Below are 17,412 nucleotides of genomic sequence, written 5' to 3' on the forward strand. Positions count from 1 at the left end.
TTGATACAGTACTTTCAGCTAAAGTCTAGGGTTTGCTTATATGTCATGCACACACACACACACACATGCACACATAGGCTTTCCCAGTAGCTCAGAGGTAAAAGAATCTGCCTACAATGTAGGAGCCACAGAGGATGGGGGTTCAGTCCCTGGGTGGGGAAGATCCCCTGGAGGAGGGCATGGCAACCTACTCCAGTATTCTTGCCTGGAGAATCCCATGGACACAGGAGCCTGGTGGGCTAAAGTCCATGGGGTCTCAGAGTCAGACACAACTGAAGTGACTTAGCGCACAGGCACACACACACACACACACACACGTCATTAAAATAGGGTACTGTGTGTTTGTGTGTATGACAACAGTGAAATATCCCAAATTGAACCATTGTCCTTCCTGCTCCATGCCGCTCTTTCAATATCATTGTACTCACTCTGTTGCTACCCCCACAGGTCTTCATCCAGCACATCCATTTGATTATGCCTATTAATATATTCCCCACCTTTCCTTTGCCTCTGTCTTGCTTGTTATTCAAGTCCTTCTTTTTTTGTAAGTAAAATCAATATTCTGGGCTCTGGATTTATTCTTCTTAGATTCAAATACTGACTGCCGCTTAGTGGCTGTGTGTTAGGGAAATTTTGCTATGGAGGTGTACCTTCCAAGAGAGACTGTTAAAGGGACTTGCCACTTAAAGATCTGCTGTAAGGGCAGAAAAATTTAAGGGGTCTAAGTTGATCTCTTCTACTGTCAGAAAGAGAAGGTTCATTTGATAGGAGAAGCTCGTATTTTATATTCTTAAAGAAGGAGACTTTGTAATAAATAGCAGGAAAAGGCTTAGGTTCATTAAAGGCAAAGGGAAAACCCCCAAAAGTAGGAAGAACTGTGTCAGAAAGAAACAAAAAAGCCAGTATTAACAATAACTTTTTCTTCATGAAGGCTGAGGATGTTTCTTCATTCCTTTGACCATTTTTTTCCTCTGAAAATATAAATTGAAACATTCATTTCTTTTTTATTCACATACAGTTTTGAACTTGCTGATCAGTAAGAACTTGTTTAAAAGAGGGGAGAGGGGCTCTTCCTTTCCAGAAGGCTTGGTCTCCTGCTGAAATCGTTTTACAGCTATTTATCAGTCTTCTCCACACCTTGGCAAAGTCCAACTTTAGGAGCTGAAGGACACTAAAGCCTGAAGAAAGGACAAGCTGAGCCAATACCTATAAAAGACTTGAGGAGATTTCTGTGTGTATCTCCAACAGTAATATTCAGCTGGTACCCTCCCCTTGAAACATCACTCCCAACTCCGTGGCTTCCCAGGCGGCTCAGCGGTCAAGAATCTGCCTGCCAAAGCAGAAGATGCAGGAGATGGCCGTTTGATCCCTGGGTCATAAAGATCCCCTAGAGAAGGCAACTCACTCCAGTATTCTCGCCTGGGAAATCCCACGGCAAAGGAGTCTGGTGGGCTGCAGTCCTGTGGTCACAAAAGAACTGGACACGACTTAACAGCTAAAGAGCAACAACAACCCTTCTCCATATTTGATAAGAAAAATAGTGACAACAGAGATTTTCACTTTAAATGTAGCTTTAAACATCTTTACTTCAAAACACAGTAAGTACTAGAACTTAAGAAAGGCCCATATGTTTACTTGGAGTTTCCTTGTGACAAATCATTGCTGCCCACATCAAGCACTTCCCCAAAGGTAACACTAGAGGAAACCCCCCAGACATTTTAGCTGTCCATTTCTCTTTCTCCCTCTATCGCTCTTTGAAAGGGGTAGGGGAGAATTTATACCTAATGAGAACGACCTACTCTTCAAGAAGGACAGCTTTCTTGAACAACATACCTGTGAGAAGCCTGAGCAGAGGCAGCGGAGGTGCTGACATTCACTTCTTATAACAGAGAGTTAGCTTCTTGGGGGACACTTGTATCACAACTACTTAAATGAGTTAGAGAGGTCTTTAGAGGAGAATCAGGACAATTCTCAGGGTGATCTGAAGTTGAGCAGATGGTCAAAGATGCGCCAGTACCCCGAAGGCTAAAATAAGGAAAAAGGGTCCCACAGAAGGTGATGCCAGTAAAAGAATAGATGTGGGACCCGTCGGCCATGTTATAAAAGGACAGGTTCCCAGCTTCCCAGTCCAGGAAAACTCCTATCCTGTGGGGCTGCTGCCTAAGTGATGGAGAGTTTTTCTGGGAGTTGGGAATTATGACTTTTCCTTCCTCGTGTACCAAAACCCAAAAATTCTTCTCTGGAGCTTCTACAAACCAGCCCTCTCTCTTCGCTGTCTCTGAGCAAATGCCCAGAACGCATCGAGTTGCAGATCCAGCTTCTGTCCTCGTTTTTACTTCTACCTCCCAGTATTGTCTGTTCGTGTCTCTCTGGGTGAAGGACTTCTCACCCAGAACACTGAAGATGCCTTCAGAATCCCTTTGCTCTTCATGTGTTGAGGCATCACCGTTCTGGGAAACATTATTTTTTAAAGAAACGTGTTGCTTGTTCTCAGATAAGACGAGGTTGGGGTGAGCTGTTTTCGGATCCAGAGTGAAAGCCGCTGCAGGTATGGAGAGGAAAATAAAGGTCATTCCACAGTGGAGACTGGTTGGCTTTAGGAAAGATGCAAATTATGGGAAAAGGAGGATGGGTAAAAACGAGAAAAATGGAAGGTTAGGTAAAACAACATATGTTCTATCCTATGTTCATCCACAGGAGACATGTGATGTGTAGATCATAGAAGGCCAGAATGAATAGGACCTTGGGTAGCCGTGTGTTCTAAACAGGGTGAGAACACTTAACCAAGAAGTCTGTCTCATCTGAGAATCCCCAGGGTCATGTATTTCAAGTTGGGGCTTCTCTAACCTCCCACTAATGCCAGTTGCTTTACTGCTTGCTCTTAATAATTAAGACATGTCTCATTTCCAATCACTATGTACTCACTTTCATTTAAGTTTCCTTGGGGTCATTTTTCTGTGAGATTAGGTGATAACCAAGCCATCTATAGTACTTCTCTTACACTCTTATTATACTTTTAATGGTTGAAATCTCAGGCTCTGTGGTCAGAAAGATCTGAATTTGATAATTACTCTGCCTTTAGTACTGGCGATCTTGAAGTTACTTTGCTTCTCTCGGTCCCACTTTAATCTCATGAAGGTGTACATAATTATGATGCCTCAGCACAGAATTACTGTGAGAAGACAATGAGATAATATGCAGAGAACTTAGTACTATATTTTGTCCATGATGAACACTTGGTAAATTTTAGCTTCTGATGATTATAGTAACACTATAGTAATAGTAGCAATAGTATAAATACTAGTAGTAATGAATCTGCTTCTGGTCAAATCAAACATCTTCAATAATTAAAAATTTTCTCATAAGAATGTGTATGGGAATGATTAGAATATATTTTAATTTTTGGAGGATTAAATTAACTAGGCAATGTTTGTGGATACAGGGATATTCAGAGTGAATAGCAAGCAGTAGAAATAGAAAGTTGTGATTCTGGGAAGATTCTAAGATGGTCAGGGCCCATTTTCCACTTGCACTGAGAGGCAACAAGCCCTTCTCTGTCTCAGACGGAGTATTCAGCAGGCTTCCTTCTGATTGAACTGCTCTCTCTGACATGAATAGATCAATAGCAGCACTTAAGTCTCAGAATAAATATAAATTCCTCAAGGGAATTCCTTGAATCCACCATTTTTTCTTCATGGCAATCTCTTATTCCTCATAATGCATCACAGTTTGCACATGCACTTTCCATAAAGTCAGAGATCAAATCCACTTTAGTTACTAGGCACTAAATAAATAGTTGTATAATTTAATGCTGAATGAGTGAATGATGTCAGAAAGGTAAGAAATCTAGTAACATTTCTGCGTTAGATTGAGGTGAAAGCCGTGAAATGAATAACCAGTGAAGTATTGTTGGGAGTTTATACAAATAGTTTCTCAACTGTATAGAAGAGATTAAGTGAGACAAATAATAGTAAAGTAACTCACCTGCTTTGAATTGTTCCTTCCTCCAGTCTAAAAAGGAAAAAAAAAAAATCAGACGGAAGAATATGCCAAGTGCATGTCCTCTGAGCTAGTGAGAAGCTTCTCCCTTTATCCCCTTGCGTTTTTTTTTTTTTTGACTCCTAGATTCAAAGTAAAATCTCCGGAGGATAGCTTCTGTCTGAAAAATGCTCTGAAAATGTCTCACTAAATCCCAAAGTACCTGAAGCCCCAAGACAATATCAGTTACTCACCAGCATATAATTCAGCTTTTCTCCAGTCTGAAATAAAACAAAGGCATTAGATTCTCCCATTTACAGGATCATCACTTCAGGAAGCGAAAATCTGAGGGTTTACCATAGTACAGTATATTTGTGTTTACAATCTCAATGACAATTCTGACGTACCTATCTTCTTTTACAGCTCCAGTTTTATTTCTCACATTTTTCACATTCTACATCTATGATAAAATATGCAAGTTCATTTTTTTTTTTTTGGTTGGGGAGAAAGAAAAGGTAGGCTTAAGTTTTGAGAATATATTGGAAAGCCTAAAATTTTGTGTGCTGCCTTGATACCCTTGAGCTTCACAGGGTTCCAAATGCCTAACAGTTCTGCTCCAGCTCAGATGGTAAAGAATCTGCCTATAGTGCAGGAGACCCAGGTTCGATCTCTGGATCAGAAAGATCCTCTGGAGAAGGAAATGGCAACCAGCTCCAGCATTCTTGCCTGGGAAATCCCGTGGACAGAAGAGTCAGACACAACTTAGTGACTAAACGACAAAGGACAACCTGCTCTGACTACATAGGTCCTCTGCTGCTGCTGCTGCTGCTGCTGCTGCTGCTGCTGCTGCTGCTGCTGCTGCTGCGTCACTTCAGTCATGTCCGACTCTGTGCGACCCCAGAGACGGCAGCCCACCAGGCTCCCCCGTCCCTGGGATTCTCCAGGCAAGAACACTGGAGTGGGTTGCCATTTCCTTCTCCAATGTATGAAAGTGAAAAGTGAAAGTGAAGTCACTCAGTCGTGCCCAACTTCTTGACCCCATGGACTGCAGCCTACCAGGCTCCTCCATCCATGGGATTTTCCAGGCAAGAGTACTAGAGTGGGGTGCCACTGCCTTTTTCAGGTAGGTCCTCTAGCCATCAGGAAAGTCTCCCCTCTCAGCTAATTTCCCTGTTGGCCAAAACAGTTGAACCCCATCTGATTTTCAATCTAATGAATTTTACCTCCCTGTCAGCCTGCACAATTAATTAAACAAGCCAATTACATACTTCCACAGAAACAGGGTCACCTCATCCTCTTGTTACTACAAAACCTGCCTCCCACAGACCTTGCTCTATTCGTTCTGCTCTCAACTGCGACCTCCACGTGCTCCAGCATGGCACATGGTGTCTTTCTCTCCCAGGATGAGAATATATATGTGAGGATATACGTGTTTAAAAAATTGCTGTTATTTTTCTAGTGTTGGATATCATGTGGTTGACCATTTTATACCGTTTAGGATAGCGGGTCCCTCTCTCACTAACAAGGTATATAGAAGGCAACCGGAAGAAAAGGGCCAATGAGAGGGTTTCCCCAACTATAACAACAGTATAACTCACCTTGCTGATATAATTCTTTCCTTCTGGCTGAAAAGGAATAATAGTCTGTGAGATGCCAGACATAGAGTGTACAGTAAGGACTCTATCTCCTACTTTAGAGCAATGAAGATGGAAAACTTACCAAGCTCTCTCTCCAACGATTCTAAAAAGGAAAAAAAAAATGGGTTTAACAGAAAATATTTTTTAGACTATGTTACTAGGCCCAGATTCTAAATGCTACTTCCATGTATCCAGAACAAAAAAAATCCTTTGAGAATTATCATTATGACTATTAAAAAAAATAAGCTCTATCTATGCCTATACCAGTGATCTTTCCCTCTCCAATGGACTCAATTATAATATATTTTTTCTCAGGAAGTTCTTGAGCTCCGTGTTTTGTTGGAGGTCTTAGGGCTCTGACTCATTCTTACACATATCTCTGCATTCCCCAAAGATGCCATCCGCATGCACAGCCATGTTAACAAATCTGTAAAGTCACATATCCCCACCAAGTCTGATGCCCAGTTTTACCTTTAGATTTACTTTCTTTCTCCTTTTCTTCCTTGACTTTTGATAGTTTCTTCTTTCCCTGTCGTTCTTTCCGGGCCAAATACACAATAGCACCAGCTGAAATCCCAAGTATCACCAAAGTCACAGCAAATGCTGCCTTCCAAGGAGAGGGCCTGGGGAAGAAGGATTCTGACACAGGATCCCCAAAGTCTGGTTAAAAACATACACCAAGCAAGCCTATCCCATCCCATATGCTAACTGTCACTTCCTTGTATGTGTGAGTGTGTTTAGACACTCAGTCATGTCTGACTCTTTGCAACACTATGGTCTGGAGCCCCGAGGCTCCCCTGTCCATGGGATTTCTCAGGCAAGAATACTAGAGTGGGTTGCCATTTCCTCCCTCCAGTGAATCTTCCCAATCCAGGGATCAAACACACATCTCCTGTGTCTCTGATTTGCAGGTGATTTTTTACCTACTGAACCATCAGGGAAGCCCGTATCCCTTCCTTACTCCTCTCCTATCTCCCAAATGAGCAGCACTGACCTGGGATAAAAATGGTTTCCACTTGCTCTTGTCCAAAGAAGGGGTTCTTCATGAAACAGGACACTTGTGTCTTTGAGCTGTCTCTCACAATGAGGGATGCCTCAATCTGAAACAAGCCATCATCATCTTGTGTCTCGTCCTCAGAGACAGATGGGATCTTCTCTCCCTTCACATCTTCCCATTGCACTTCAGGCTGGGGAAACCATCCCTTGCCTGTGCACTTCAACCTTATTCCTCCATCTTCTGGACCCACCAAGAAAACGCGAGGACCAGAACCTAGACCTGGAGAGGAAAGTCATTCATCTGAGACTTGGAGAGATTTTTTCCAGATGCCCCTCACACTTCACAGCTACGCCAGTGGAGAAAGATGGACAAAGCACCATAGTTCTTAGCAGATGGAAGGGGGTTCTTTTCTTTTCCCATGAGATCAATGGTTATCTGAAGTTTAAAAGGTAAGAGAGCATTGAAGCTGATTCTGGGACTTATACCAATGTCTGTCCTATCTCCTCTACACAAGCATATCTGCAATTGGCCATAGAAGGATAATAGGGAAGGAGCAGAGTAAAATCTGTCGATGTGAAATTCTTTCAGAAAAAAAAAATTACTGTATCTATATCACATGTCTATTTCATCTGCTGCTTAAATTGAGGCTTCTCATAGTCACTTCCTTAAATAATTTCCTTTTCCAAATTTTCTTTCTTCCTCTGTGTAAAGCTTACCTAAAAGATGAAGGTAACAAGGTAAAGTGAGTCCATGAAAGAGTCAAGATGCTTTAACTTTTCCACTCTCACTCCTTTCTTGCCCTTCCACTCCTCCTCCTCTTCTTCAGCTCTGCATGGGCTGGGTCTACTCGCAGATTCACATAACCGACACCCGTGTTAAAATATAACACTACCAGAATACTAGATGAATCCACCATGTCTTTGAGAGTGATGACTGTTCTGACTTCTAAGACTATATATTATTTGTCTTTATAAAACTTGATATCATAAATATGGCTCCACCATGTCTGGCTCAGTCCTATTCAACAAACTTCTTCTAAAAGATTGGACTTGTCTTCATACCCAAAAGTCAATAAACTAACAGGAAAGGTACTGAAAAATGATGTCGTTTGCATGAGGTTATTTCCATAACTATGAAAGCTTTGGCCTCTTACTGGGAGGATATTAAAGCGAGATCACAGTAACACGGCTCAGGAGAGTTTGTCGCTCTTTCCTTCAAGACCTAATGGATTAGACTTTTCCACTAAAGTTATACACAAAGAAGAGGAGAAAATGAGTGTATAGATAGTTTGACAAGTAGTATTAAATGACAGTATTAATTTAAGGTAAATCTAACATATTCAAAGAATAAGGAAAACTTTACAACTAGAAAAACAATACGTTTGTCTTGGCAGAGAGTATAAAGCTTTAGAAATGGAAATACCAAAGAAATAGACAGATAAATCATTATAACCAGATAGAAAATTTAGACTTATGCTAGTTACCCATAAGAAGTTTATGGGAAGCAATGTACTGTACATCTGGTGGAGATTCTTACACTGTTCACTACTGGTATGGAGATAAGTGAATAGATACATTACAAAAAAGTATTTTGAACTTATCATGAAATTTTATACCAAAAATATGTTTCTATAGATGTGAGATCTAAATGTAAAAAGCAAAACAGACAAACAAAAAAGAGATAGAAATGAACTACTACAACTACATTCAATGAACTACATAGGAAGATCTCAAACATAATGGTGAACAAAAAACAAAAAACCACAATAAAGCAGACATAAAAGAGTCCATGCATATGAAATTAAAAAACAAGCACAACGAAGCAGCAACTCAGTCTACTCTGTTAAACCCTCATTTCCTCCAAACAGTGCATTCGGGACTGGACCGCTAACACTTCCAGTTAAGCCTCTGTCCATGACAGTAGCCAACTGGGATTCTCATCTATGGGAGGAACGGTACATTTTGCTAATCACGGTGCTTTACCTCAAAATATGTGAGGAGAGACATAGAGGGAAATAAATGATCTATTTTTATGATAGATATTTATGGAAATCATTTGTTTTTTAAAGTACATCACAATAAATGCATAAATAGATTAAGAGGATTTGAGGTTAAATTCAGTGCCTAGGATGTTGACACCTCCAAGGATACCTACTTGTTGCCTCTTGTTCACCATCCTCCTCCCCTAATCACATACAGAACACTTACAGTGATCTGTATTTTCTGATAATTACTCACCTATCACCTTTAGCTCCAAAATGGCTTCTTCGAAATCAGTTCCTTTTTTAAAAAAGCACTTGTACATTCCATTGTCTGAGACCCGGAGGCTGTGGATTCTCACAGCTACTCTTCCCTCAGTGATGTAGTCTTTCACCAGCTCGGCTCTCCCTTTGAAATCGACTAGTTGTTCTCCCACCTGCTCCATTCCATTCTGATACACAAACACGGCCTCTGAGAACTGGTTGCGAAACCACCGGATCTCCATATTCTCCACGTTCATGGCTGGGTGCACACGGCAGGGCAGCACCGTGTCTGCACCCAACATGGCCACGATGGGTTCCGAGGGGCCAATCACCAAAAAGGAATCTGTGGAATGGAGTCACAAGTGAGAAGAATAATGCAATACCCTGCCTGTGCCTTTTAGAGCACAGCATCATCACAGGTCCCAGAGACCCATGGGCATTCTCTCTCTCATTAACACAGCAATAATTTGTCACACATATTCAGGCTGAAGATGGCAGTGAACAAGACAAGGAAGATTTCCACCCTTGTGGAGCTCAGTCAACAGAGCGATTGCATATTAAACAGATGATTTTTAAATTGCAATGGTAGTAAATTAAATGAAGGAAGATGGAGTGCAGGAAAATCATGAAGCTAGAGTTTTGGCAAATTTTGGGCATCAGAAATGCATTCCTCCAGAAATTGAGATCCAAATGAATTAGAAGGCAACAGAAAAGAAATTCTACCTGGTCCTCACCTCTAAAATAATAGTGATTTATCTGCCCTTGTGTATGGGCAAATGCATTATTGTATCAAAGTAAAAGATTTGGAATTAACCTAGGTCTATAGGAGACACAGCAGAGTGATTTAATGATGCTACTCAGAGGGTAAGAGAATCCAGGTATATAAAATATAAAGTATTCTTACCTGAGCCCCTCATGGACATCTGGAAAAGCAGGACCAGAAAGAGGTCTCTAAGTAGAGAGAAGTCCGGGGAACACACCATCTTTTTCAGAGTAGAGAACAGTATGACATTGAGAGTGTCCTGAAAATAGCTGGAGTAAAGATAAAAATGGGACCCACAAGGTAAAAAAGATTACAGCTAAGTGGTTCACAGGACTTCTAAGAAATGGCCTCCTAAAACCCTAGTGTCTCTCTCAGGGACCGTCAGGGAAGCCTTTGATGTTCACAAAAGAGGGCCTTTTGTTTCCCCTTTTCCCAGAAAACAGTGTTTATTTCCACCGCCATGCTCTGATGTGATAAATCTGACCACAGTCTCTCTAAACTCCTCTGAAGAAGAACACTTTATCCAAGGGATGGAAAGACAGAGAAAAGGCAGTGAGCAGCCACTGAGAGAGATGGCTTGAGCATAAACATTGCTCTGGCCTCGACAGATTTTCTCACCATACATTCCTATATGATGAAAGAGCAGATACAAATTGGCTTGTCCTCTGTCTACCCCCAGGGTCTTTGACCAGATTCTCTCACGTCCCTCCCTCTCGCCCATCACCAAGAAAATGTACTACTCACACAGACTTTTCACATCTTCTAAGTTCTTCTTAGAGGAATGAAGGCGTCCCGGAAGTTCTCACTGACGCTGCCGCAGGCATCAGGAATACATGCTCTTTGTCGTTCCTCCAGGTTCCCCTCTGTGGGCTGCCTGCCGGTGTCTCCCGTGATGCTTGCTCCAAGACGCCAAGGGAAGACCAGACTTTAGAAACCTTGGGGTCCTGAAGGAAGCCTTAGGTTTTTTTTAAGGGTTTCAGAAAACTAGAAGAAAGATGGCCTCTGCTCAGGAAACTCAGCAGTGCAATTCTCCTCTATCTTGCCAACGTATTCAAAACTGAAAGCCAAATAAGATAAGAAAAGAGAACTTTGACTTGGTATGGATAATAAATCCACCTAATAACTATGCACTTCCAAGGAAAGGATCAAAACCCAGAGATTTCTTTTTCTCTGAGAGTGTATTTATCCAGGTTAAGAAAACATAAATATTACAACTTGACTGGCTGAGTTAAAATCTTGGTAACGTCACTTACAAGCTCATGGTTTTGATCAAGTTACATAAGCTCTCTGTGTGCCTCAGTTTTCTCATCTGAAAATGGGTTTATCATGAGGATTACATGAATTAATATACGTAAACCACTTAGAAGAGGGTCAGTAACTTTTATGTTCTGCTGTGTGGCTATATAATTGATTTGTGTTTTGAAGATCCTTCATATCCTACAAGTTCTAGAATAACTGCCTTTCTTGCCTAGAATGACAGACATTCTGAGTTAGAGTCTGAAAAAATTTTAAAAACTCTAAATTACATTTTTGATATTCTGGATCTAAGGTTGAACATCTCTATATGGATTGTAAGAGACATAGTGACAAGAATTAAACAAGTATAAACCAGACATGGGGCTTCCCTGATAGCTCAGCTGGCAAAGAATCTGCCTGCAATGCAGGGGACCTAGGTTCGACCCCTGGGTTGGGAAGATCCCCTGGAGAAGGGAAAGGCTACCCACTCCAGTATTCTGGTCTGAAGAATTCCGTGGACTCTATAGTCCACAGGTTCGCAAAGAGTCAGACACAACTGAGCAAACTTCACTTTCCCTTTCACAAACCAGACATAGTCTAACAAAGTTTTAAATATGGTAATATTAATTTTAAAATAAAAATAATGTTCAGAGAGAAATCATTCGAAGAAATGAGATGACCCCTTCAAATAGTGACATTCATCATGAGCACATAACTTCCAAGGACTGTTTTGGAACTTAAAATAGTTTATAACCATAATTAATCAGAAACAAGCAGAACCATTCCAGAACATATAAATGAAGTTAGAGAGGTTTTAAATAATATAACAACTATGCCACGTCAAATCTTTTACTTTTTGACTTGGTGAGATTTAACAATTTCTTTCAGTTTTTAATTAATAGAAATCCACTTCAGACAATATGGATTAGTAGAATGACCCAGTATGACACCTAACTCCTTCCTCCACTGTGCTTAGAGTGCCAAGCCTCCCCCAGATCTGCCTATAAAATTAATACCAAAATACCTGCTTCTTCCAAGTATTCTCTTTGAAACTTGCTTAAATATCTAATCTCACTAGAGATTTGGATGTGCATTTCCTAAATAGGCAGGGGTCTGACATGAGTATAAATAATGCTATCATACATTTGGAATACGATTAAAATTTATGAAGTCACCGCTGCAGGAATACCATGCAGTCACCATGGAGGCAAATACTCTGCTGGAAGAAGGTATCAGAAAAAGGAGGTTAAGTCAGCCCATGATTCCTCCATTTCTAGGTAACTAATGCCAGGACAGGCATGCGTGCTCAGTCTTGAAGTCGTGTCCAACTTTTGTGACCCCATGGACTGTAGCCCCCAGGCCATGGACTGTAGCCCCCAGGCCTTTCTGTCCATGAGATTTCCCAGGCAAGGATGTTGGAGTGGGTTGCCATTCCTCCTCCAGGGGACTTTCCCCACCCAGGGATCAAATCCAAGTCTCCTGAGTCTCCTGCATCGGCAGGAGGATACTTTACCACTGAGCCACCTAGGCAGCCCATACTGCCAGAACACATCTGCCAAATCTGCTATCTTTCACTTTACTCCAAGTCAGATAAAGAGTGGGAGTAAATAACTATGAGATGTAGCCCAGAAGTATTTGTACCTTTTCCCTGCTCCAAGCCCTTGTGTTCAACCTGCAACCTTCACTTTTCATATAAGAGAAGTTTTATGAGGAAAAAACCCCTCCACAAATTCTGATTCCTTGCTTGTCCAGAATTTTCTTTTACACTTAATGCTAGTTTTGTTGCTTAGAAAATTCTAGTTTCTACTCAGGAAAGTGATGAAACACAATTTATATTTTAAAGTAGGACAGGGAAATTTAAGCACAAAATTCTCTCTGTCTGTCTATTTGGGTCTCTTTCTTCCCCCTGTAATATGTAATATGCTTCTGCATTGTACATTAACAAGACCTCCTCAAAGGTGAGAATGCTGGCTTGACTATAAAGATAGTTATTTTTTTTTTCCTTGTTCTAATACTAGCAATGTAACTTCCTAAAAGAACAGCATTCTTTCCTGACTCTGTAAGGAATCATGGAGACTTGCTACTTGCTTTGCACATGCTTACCTGGACTATCTCTGGTGAACTCTCATGTAAGATGCCAGTGTCGTTTTGACGACAATCTTTTGTCTTAAAAATATGTACGGTTGTACCTTCAACTTCTAACACGTGGGAGAGTTCTCAGAGCTTCTGAATCTGTCTCCTGAATTATAATCTTCAGTTGACTTGAATGAAATTCTCCCTTTGTTTTCTTCACTTGATTGTTAATTGAATTTCTGTTGAAAAAATATGAAGACTCTATTCAACTGTTTTCTAGCAATTAATATTGAATGACATGTATGATGGAATCTGATTTTTTTTTTTGTACATAACAAATTTTTCTGGACCCTGGAAGCTTTGAGGTTTTGTGTCTGTTTAGCTGTTTGTTTGTAACTCTAAAATGTTATAAGAATTTATGTATAAATGACTCTTCTTCTGCAGTAGTCAGCTTTTGGTGAAGTACCCTTCCTTTTGATTCTTGCCCCTTATCTTTTCATCTTGGGAAACATTCTAGATGAATGTTGAATTATATTTCCTAATTTTTAAATCTTTTTGATTTAAAGTACCACATAATAACTTCCTTTTTCTAACCCAATATTTTGATCTTCAGCAGTGTCTACCCTGAGAGCTGACATCTCCATTTGTTTTCTATTTTAAGACAATTTTTCATTCCCAAGAATGCTGATTGTTTCTCTAATCCGTCATCTCCTGTGAATGAATCCTTCCTAATATGCTTCATATTTGCATTAAAAGTTTTTATATACACGTATTATTCTTTAGCTTTTTAAGTTAGAGAAACCTGAAAATTAGAAAAAAATTAAAATTATAGACAGAAACACCTTTATTTGCCCCACTCAGAAATACATATCCTATCATTATTTTGCTGTGGTTTTTCTATTTTTTGCAAACAAGCAAGATCATACTGTTCTCACTGTTTTAAAAACTGCTCTTTAAAATTAATAATGCCTTGTAGCTGTTTCCCTCTTTCTCCCTTTTCACCTTTCTCTCTTAAACACACAAATGCTGGTATGTATTCAATGTAATTCCCTCTAAACGGTCTTCACAGATTAATTGGCTCAAACAATTCTCTATTATTGGGAAAAATGCCTAAGTACATATGTGAATTTTTTAAATTTATTTTTTTCTAACTGTTGGAAACGTATATTAGTCTAGCTATATTTTGAGATAGAATATATACACAAAGACATATCATACATTTCAAAGTAAAAAAAGAGGCAAATAATATTTTCAGATAGTTCCTTTTCTCCTTCAGTTTTCCCTTCCTGTTCTTTAGTGTTTCAGACCTAAACCATAAGGTAGGTGTCAGAGCCCAAATAAGACAGGATAGTTTTATGGAGGAGCGCTGCCTAGAGTGGTGTGAAAGAATTTGAGTGGAAGGAGATGGGCCTGTATGAGGAAGGGAGACAGCCTCGAAAAAAATCACAGAATATATGGTCCTATATTCGAACAGTGTAATATTATGTGGCAAGAAAAAATTTAAATGCACTGATACACACAATGCAGTTGAGCCTCAAAAAAACATTTTGTTTAGCCAAAAAACCAAGCACAAAAGGGTGTATACTGTATGACTCCATTTTTGGTGAAGTTTCTAAGAGTAGGCAAGATTAAGCTATCATGATTTATATCAGAATACTGTTTTTTTTCCCCCATTTGGAAAGGATTGATGGATAGTGGACATGAGGAGAATTTCAAGAGACAAAAATGTTCCATTGTTCAATGAGGTGGTAGTTACATGAGTGTAATCATTTGTGAAACCTCATTGAAATGCATGTTCTAAAGCCATGCATTCCATTGTACGCAAATTATATCTCAGCACATTTGATTTCTTAAAAAAGGCAAATGTACCTCACTATCAGAGGAACCAGAGATCAAATTGCCAACATCTGCTGGATCATGGAAAAAGCAAGAGAGTTCCAGAAAAACATCTATTTCTGTTTTATTGACTATGCCAAAGCCTTTTACTCTGTGGATCACAATAAACTATGGAAAATTCTGAAAGAGATGGGAATACCAGACCACCTGACCTGCCTCTTGAGAAACTGGTATGCAGGTCAGGAAGCAACAGTTAGAACTGGACATGGAACAACAGGCTGGTTCCAAATAGGAAAAGGAGTACGTCAAGGCTGTACACTGTTACCCTGTTTATTTAATTTCTATGCAGAGTACATTATGAGAAACGCTGGGCTGGAAGAAGCACAAGGTGGAATCAAGATTGCTGGGAGAAATATCAATAACCTGAGATATGCAGATGACACCACCCTTATGGCAGAAAGCAAAGAGGAACTAAAAAGCCTCTTGATGAAAGTGAAAGAGGAGAGTGAAAAGGTTGGCTTAAAGCTCAACATTCAGAAAATGAAGATCATGGCATCTGGCCCCATCACTTCATGGGAAACAGATGGTGAAACAGTGGAAACAGTGTCAGACTTTTATTTCTTTGGGCTCCAAAATCACTGCAGATGGTGACTGCAGCCATGAAATTAAAAGACGCTTACTCCTTGGGAGGAAAGTTATGACCAAATTCGATAGCATATTGAAAAGCAGAGACATTACTTTGTCAACAAAGGTCCGTCTAGTCAAGGCTATGGTTTTTCCAGTGGTCATGTTCGGATGTGAGAGTTGGACTCTGAGGAAAGCTGAGTGCCAAAGAATTGATGCTTTTTGTGCTGGAAAAGACTCTTGAGAGTCCCTTGGACTGCAAGGAGATCCAACCAGTCCATTTTAAAGGAGATCAGTCCTGGGTGTTCTTTGGAAGGAATGATGCTAAAGCTGAAACTCCAGTACTTTGGCCACCTCATGAGAAGAGTTGACTCATTGGAAAGACTCTGATGCTGGGAGGGATTGGGGGCAGGAGGAAAAGGGGGTGACCGAGGATGAGATGGCTGGATGGCATCACTCACTCAATGGATGTGAGTTTGAGTGAACTCTGGGAGTTGGTGATGGACAGGGAAGCCTGGTGTGCTGCGATTCATGGGTTTGCAAAGAGTCGGACATGACTGAGTGACTGAACTGAACTGATCTCCAGAGAATATTTATTTAGGATTTTGGTATTCATTTGTTCAGACTTACATATTAATATTTATGCAATTGCCTCTGTTGTCCCTGATTATCTGTAAATCTGTGTGACATGAAAAAAAATGAATTAAGCTTGGAAATACTGTGAAATGGGAAGAAAACTCTGTGTGAGTATTTTGTATCTGGCACTCTATTGCTGTGTTTTTACATCTATTCTATGTTGGGGAACTCTAAGGTTTTTTGGAAACGGAGCCCTAATATTCTCAGAGCACAGAGTCCTCCATTCCTGATGTCTTATTGTCCCCCATGCAGTTCTGCACATGGCTTCCAATGTCAGCTATGGTGTGGTAGGAGGAAGTGTGCTACTATTGGGTTTATTCTCTGAATCATCTAAATTTGTGAATCAAGCATTTGGATGACCCACTGACTTAGATATTGTACAGGAAGATGATTCTTTCTCCCCAGCTAATGCAATTTCTGTTCTTTGCAGGTGGGAGCAGGGAGCCATAATGAACACTGTCGATCAAAGCAACTTTAGTTTCTATCATTCTGTGGCTCAGCCCAGTCCAAAGTCCTCTGGGATGAACTATTACTTCCTCTTTCAAAGTTAGTAGTAGTGCTGGAAGCAGGCTGAGACTTTCTCTTTAAACCCATTCCAGAAGAGGCATTCAAATGCCCATTCTTCTTGGCAGCCTTATTTGTCCTCCTTACTAAGAATAGTCTCTTAATCGAGGAATGGGTTATAAACCTGCCGTTTTCATCACCTGCACCCACACCCTTGGATGCTGACCACGAGAACAACCAGGTGCAAATTGTGTCTGGAGCCAGATCGTGTAGGTGCACTAAGGAGACCAGGAGCTTGGTCCAGAAACCCCCCTTGGCTCAACCTGGATGGTGAGAAAAACGCATGTGGGGATGTGCAGGTGTGTCTGTGGGACATGTGGGTCCTGAAGAAAGAAGGGCTTGAGCTCTGAGCTCCTGTGGTGAGAAAACTCCCTTCCCTTTCAGGAATTAAGCTACAAGAGTGTTTGTGGTCAAAATAAATTAATATATGAATGACTGAACAAGTGAAGGGAGAGGAGAAAGAGTCTGATTGAGGAAAGTGGATGAATTTTGTGTCTGACTTCATTTCTCCACGTTGAACTCAAGGTTTTCAATTTCAAGAGAGCCCTGGCGAGGTGGTGAATCCATAGATAAGCAAGCAAGCCCACAGGACACGAGAGAACGGTTTACCGTTTCCTACACCTGCTGGGGAAACGGTTTTCAGAAAAACAAAAGAGGGAAGGAGAAAAAAAAAAAAAAAACCCATGGGAGCGGTTGGGAGTTGGTGGTGTTTGTCTCAAGGTCTGTAAGGGAAAACAGCCAAAATCCCGTGTATAAAAGTAAGTCTTTGCACATGGGATTTTTTTTTTTTTTCTGAGAACTTTCGCTCGGCTGGCTTCTCACCACC

At 40.6% G+C, this 17,412-nt stretch overlaps 1 protein-coding gene across 1 annotated transcript; it reads right to left on the reverse strand.

The window, feature by feature from the left end:
* Positions 1-1,553: 1,553 nt before the first annotated feature.
* LOC138425746 (butyrophilin subfamily 3 member A2-like) lies at positions 1,554-10,640 on the reverse strand. Its single transcript, XM_069564019.1, has 10 exons — positions 10,362-10,640; positions 9,759-9,886; positions 8,850-9,197; positions 6,610-6,891; positions 6,087-6,254; positions 5,698-5,718; positions 5,577-5,603; positions 4,233-4,259; positions 3,985-4,011; positions 1,554-2,542 (listed from the first exon to the last, which is right to left on the reverse strand). The coding sequence occupies exons 2-10, from the start codon at positions 9,835-9,837 to the stop codon at positions 1,881-1,883; spliced, it is 1,641 nt and encodes a 546-aa protein (XP_069420120.1). The 5' UTR covers positions 9,838-9,886; positions 10,362-10,640; the 3' UTR covers positions 1,554-1,880.
* Between the last annotated feature and the right edge of the window lie 6,772 nt (positions 10,641-17,412).

The sequence above is a fragment of the Ovis canadensis genome, chromosome 20 (genome assembly GCF_042477335.2).
Source record: "Ovis canadensis isolate MfBH-ARS-UI-01 breed Bighorn chromosome 20, ARS-UI_OviCan_v2, whole genome shotgun sequence".
Classification (NCBI taxonomy): Eukaryota; Metazoa; Chordata; class Mammalia; order Artiodactyla; family Bovidae; genus Ovis; species Ovis canadensis.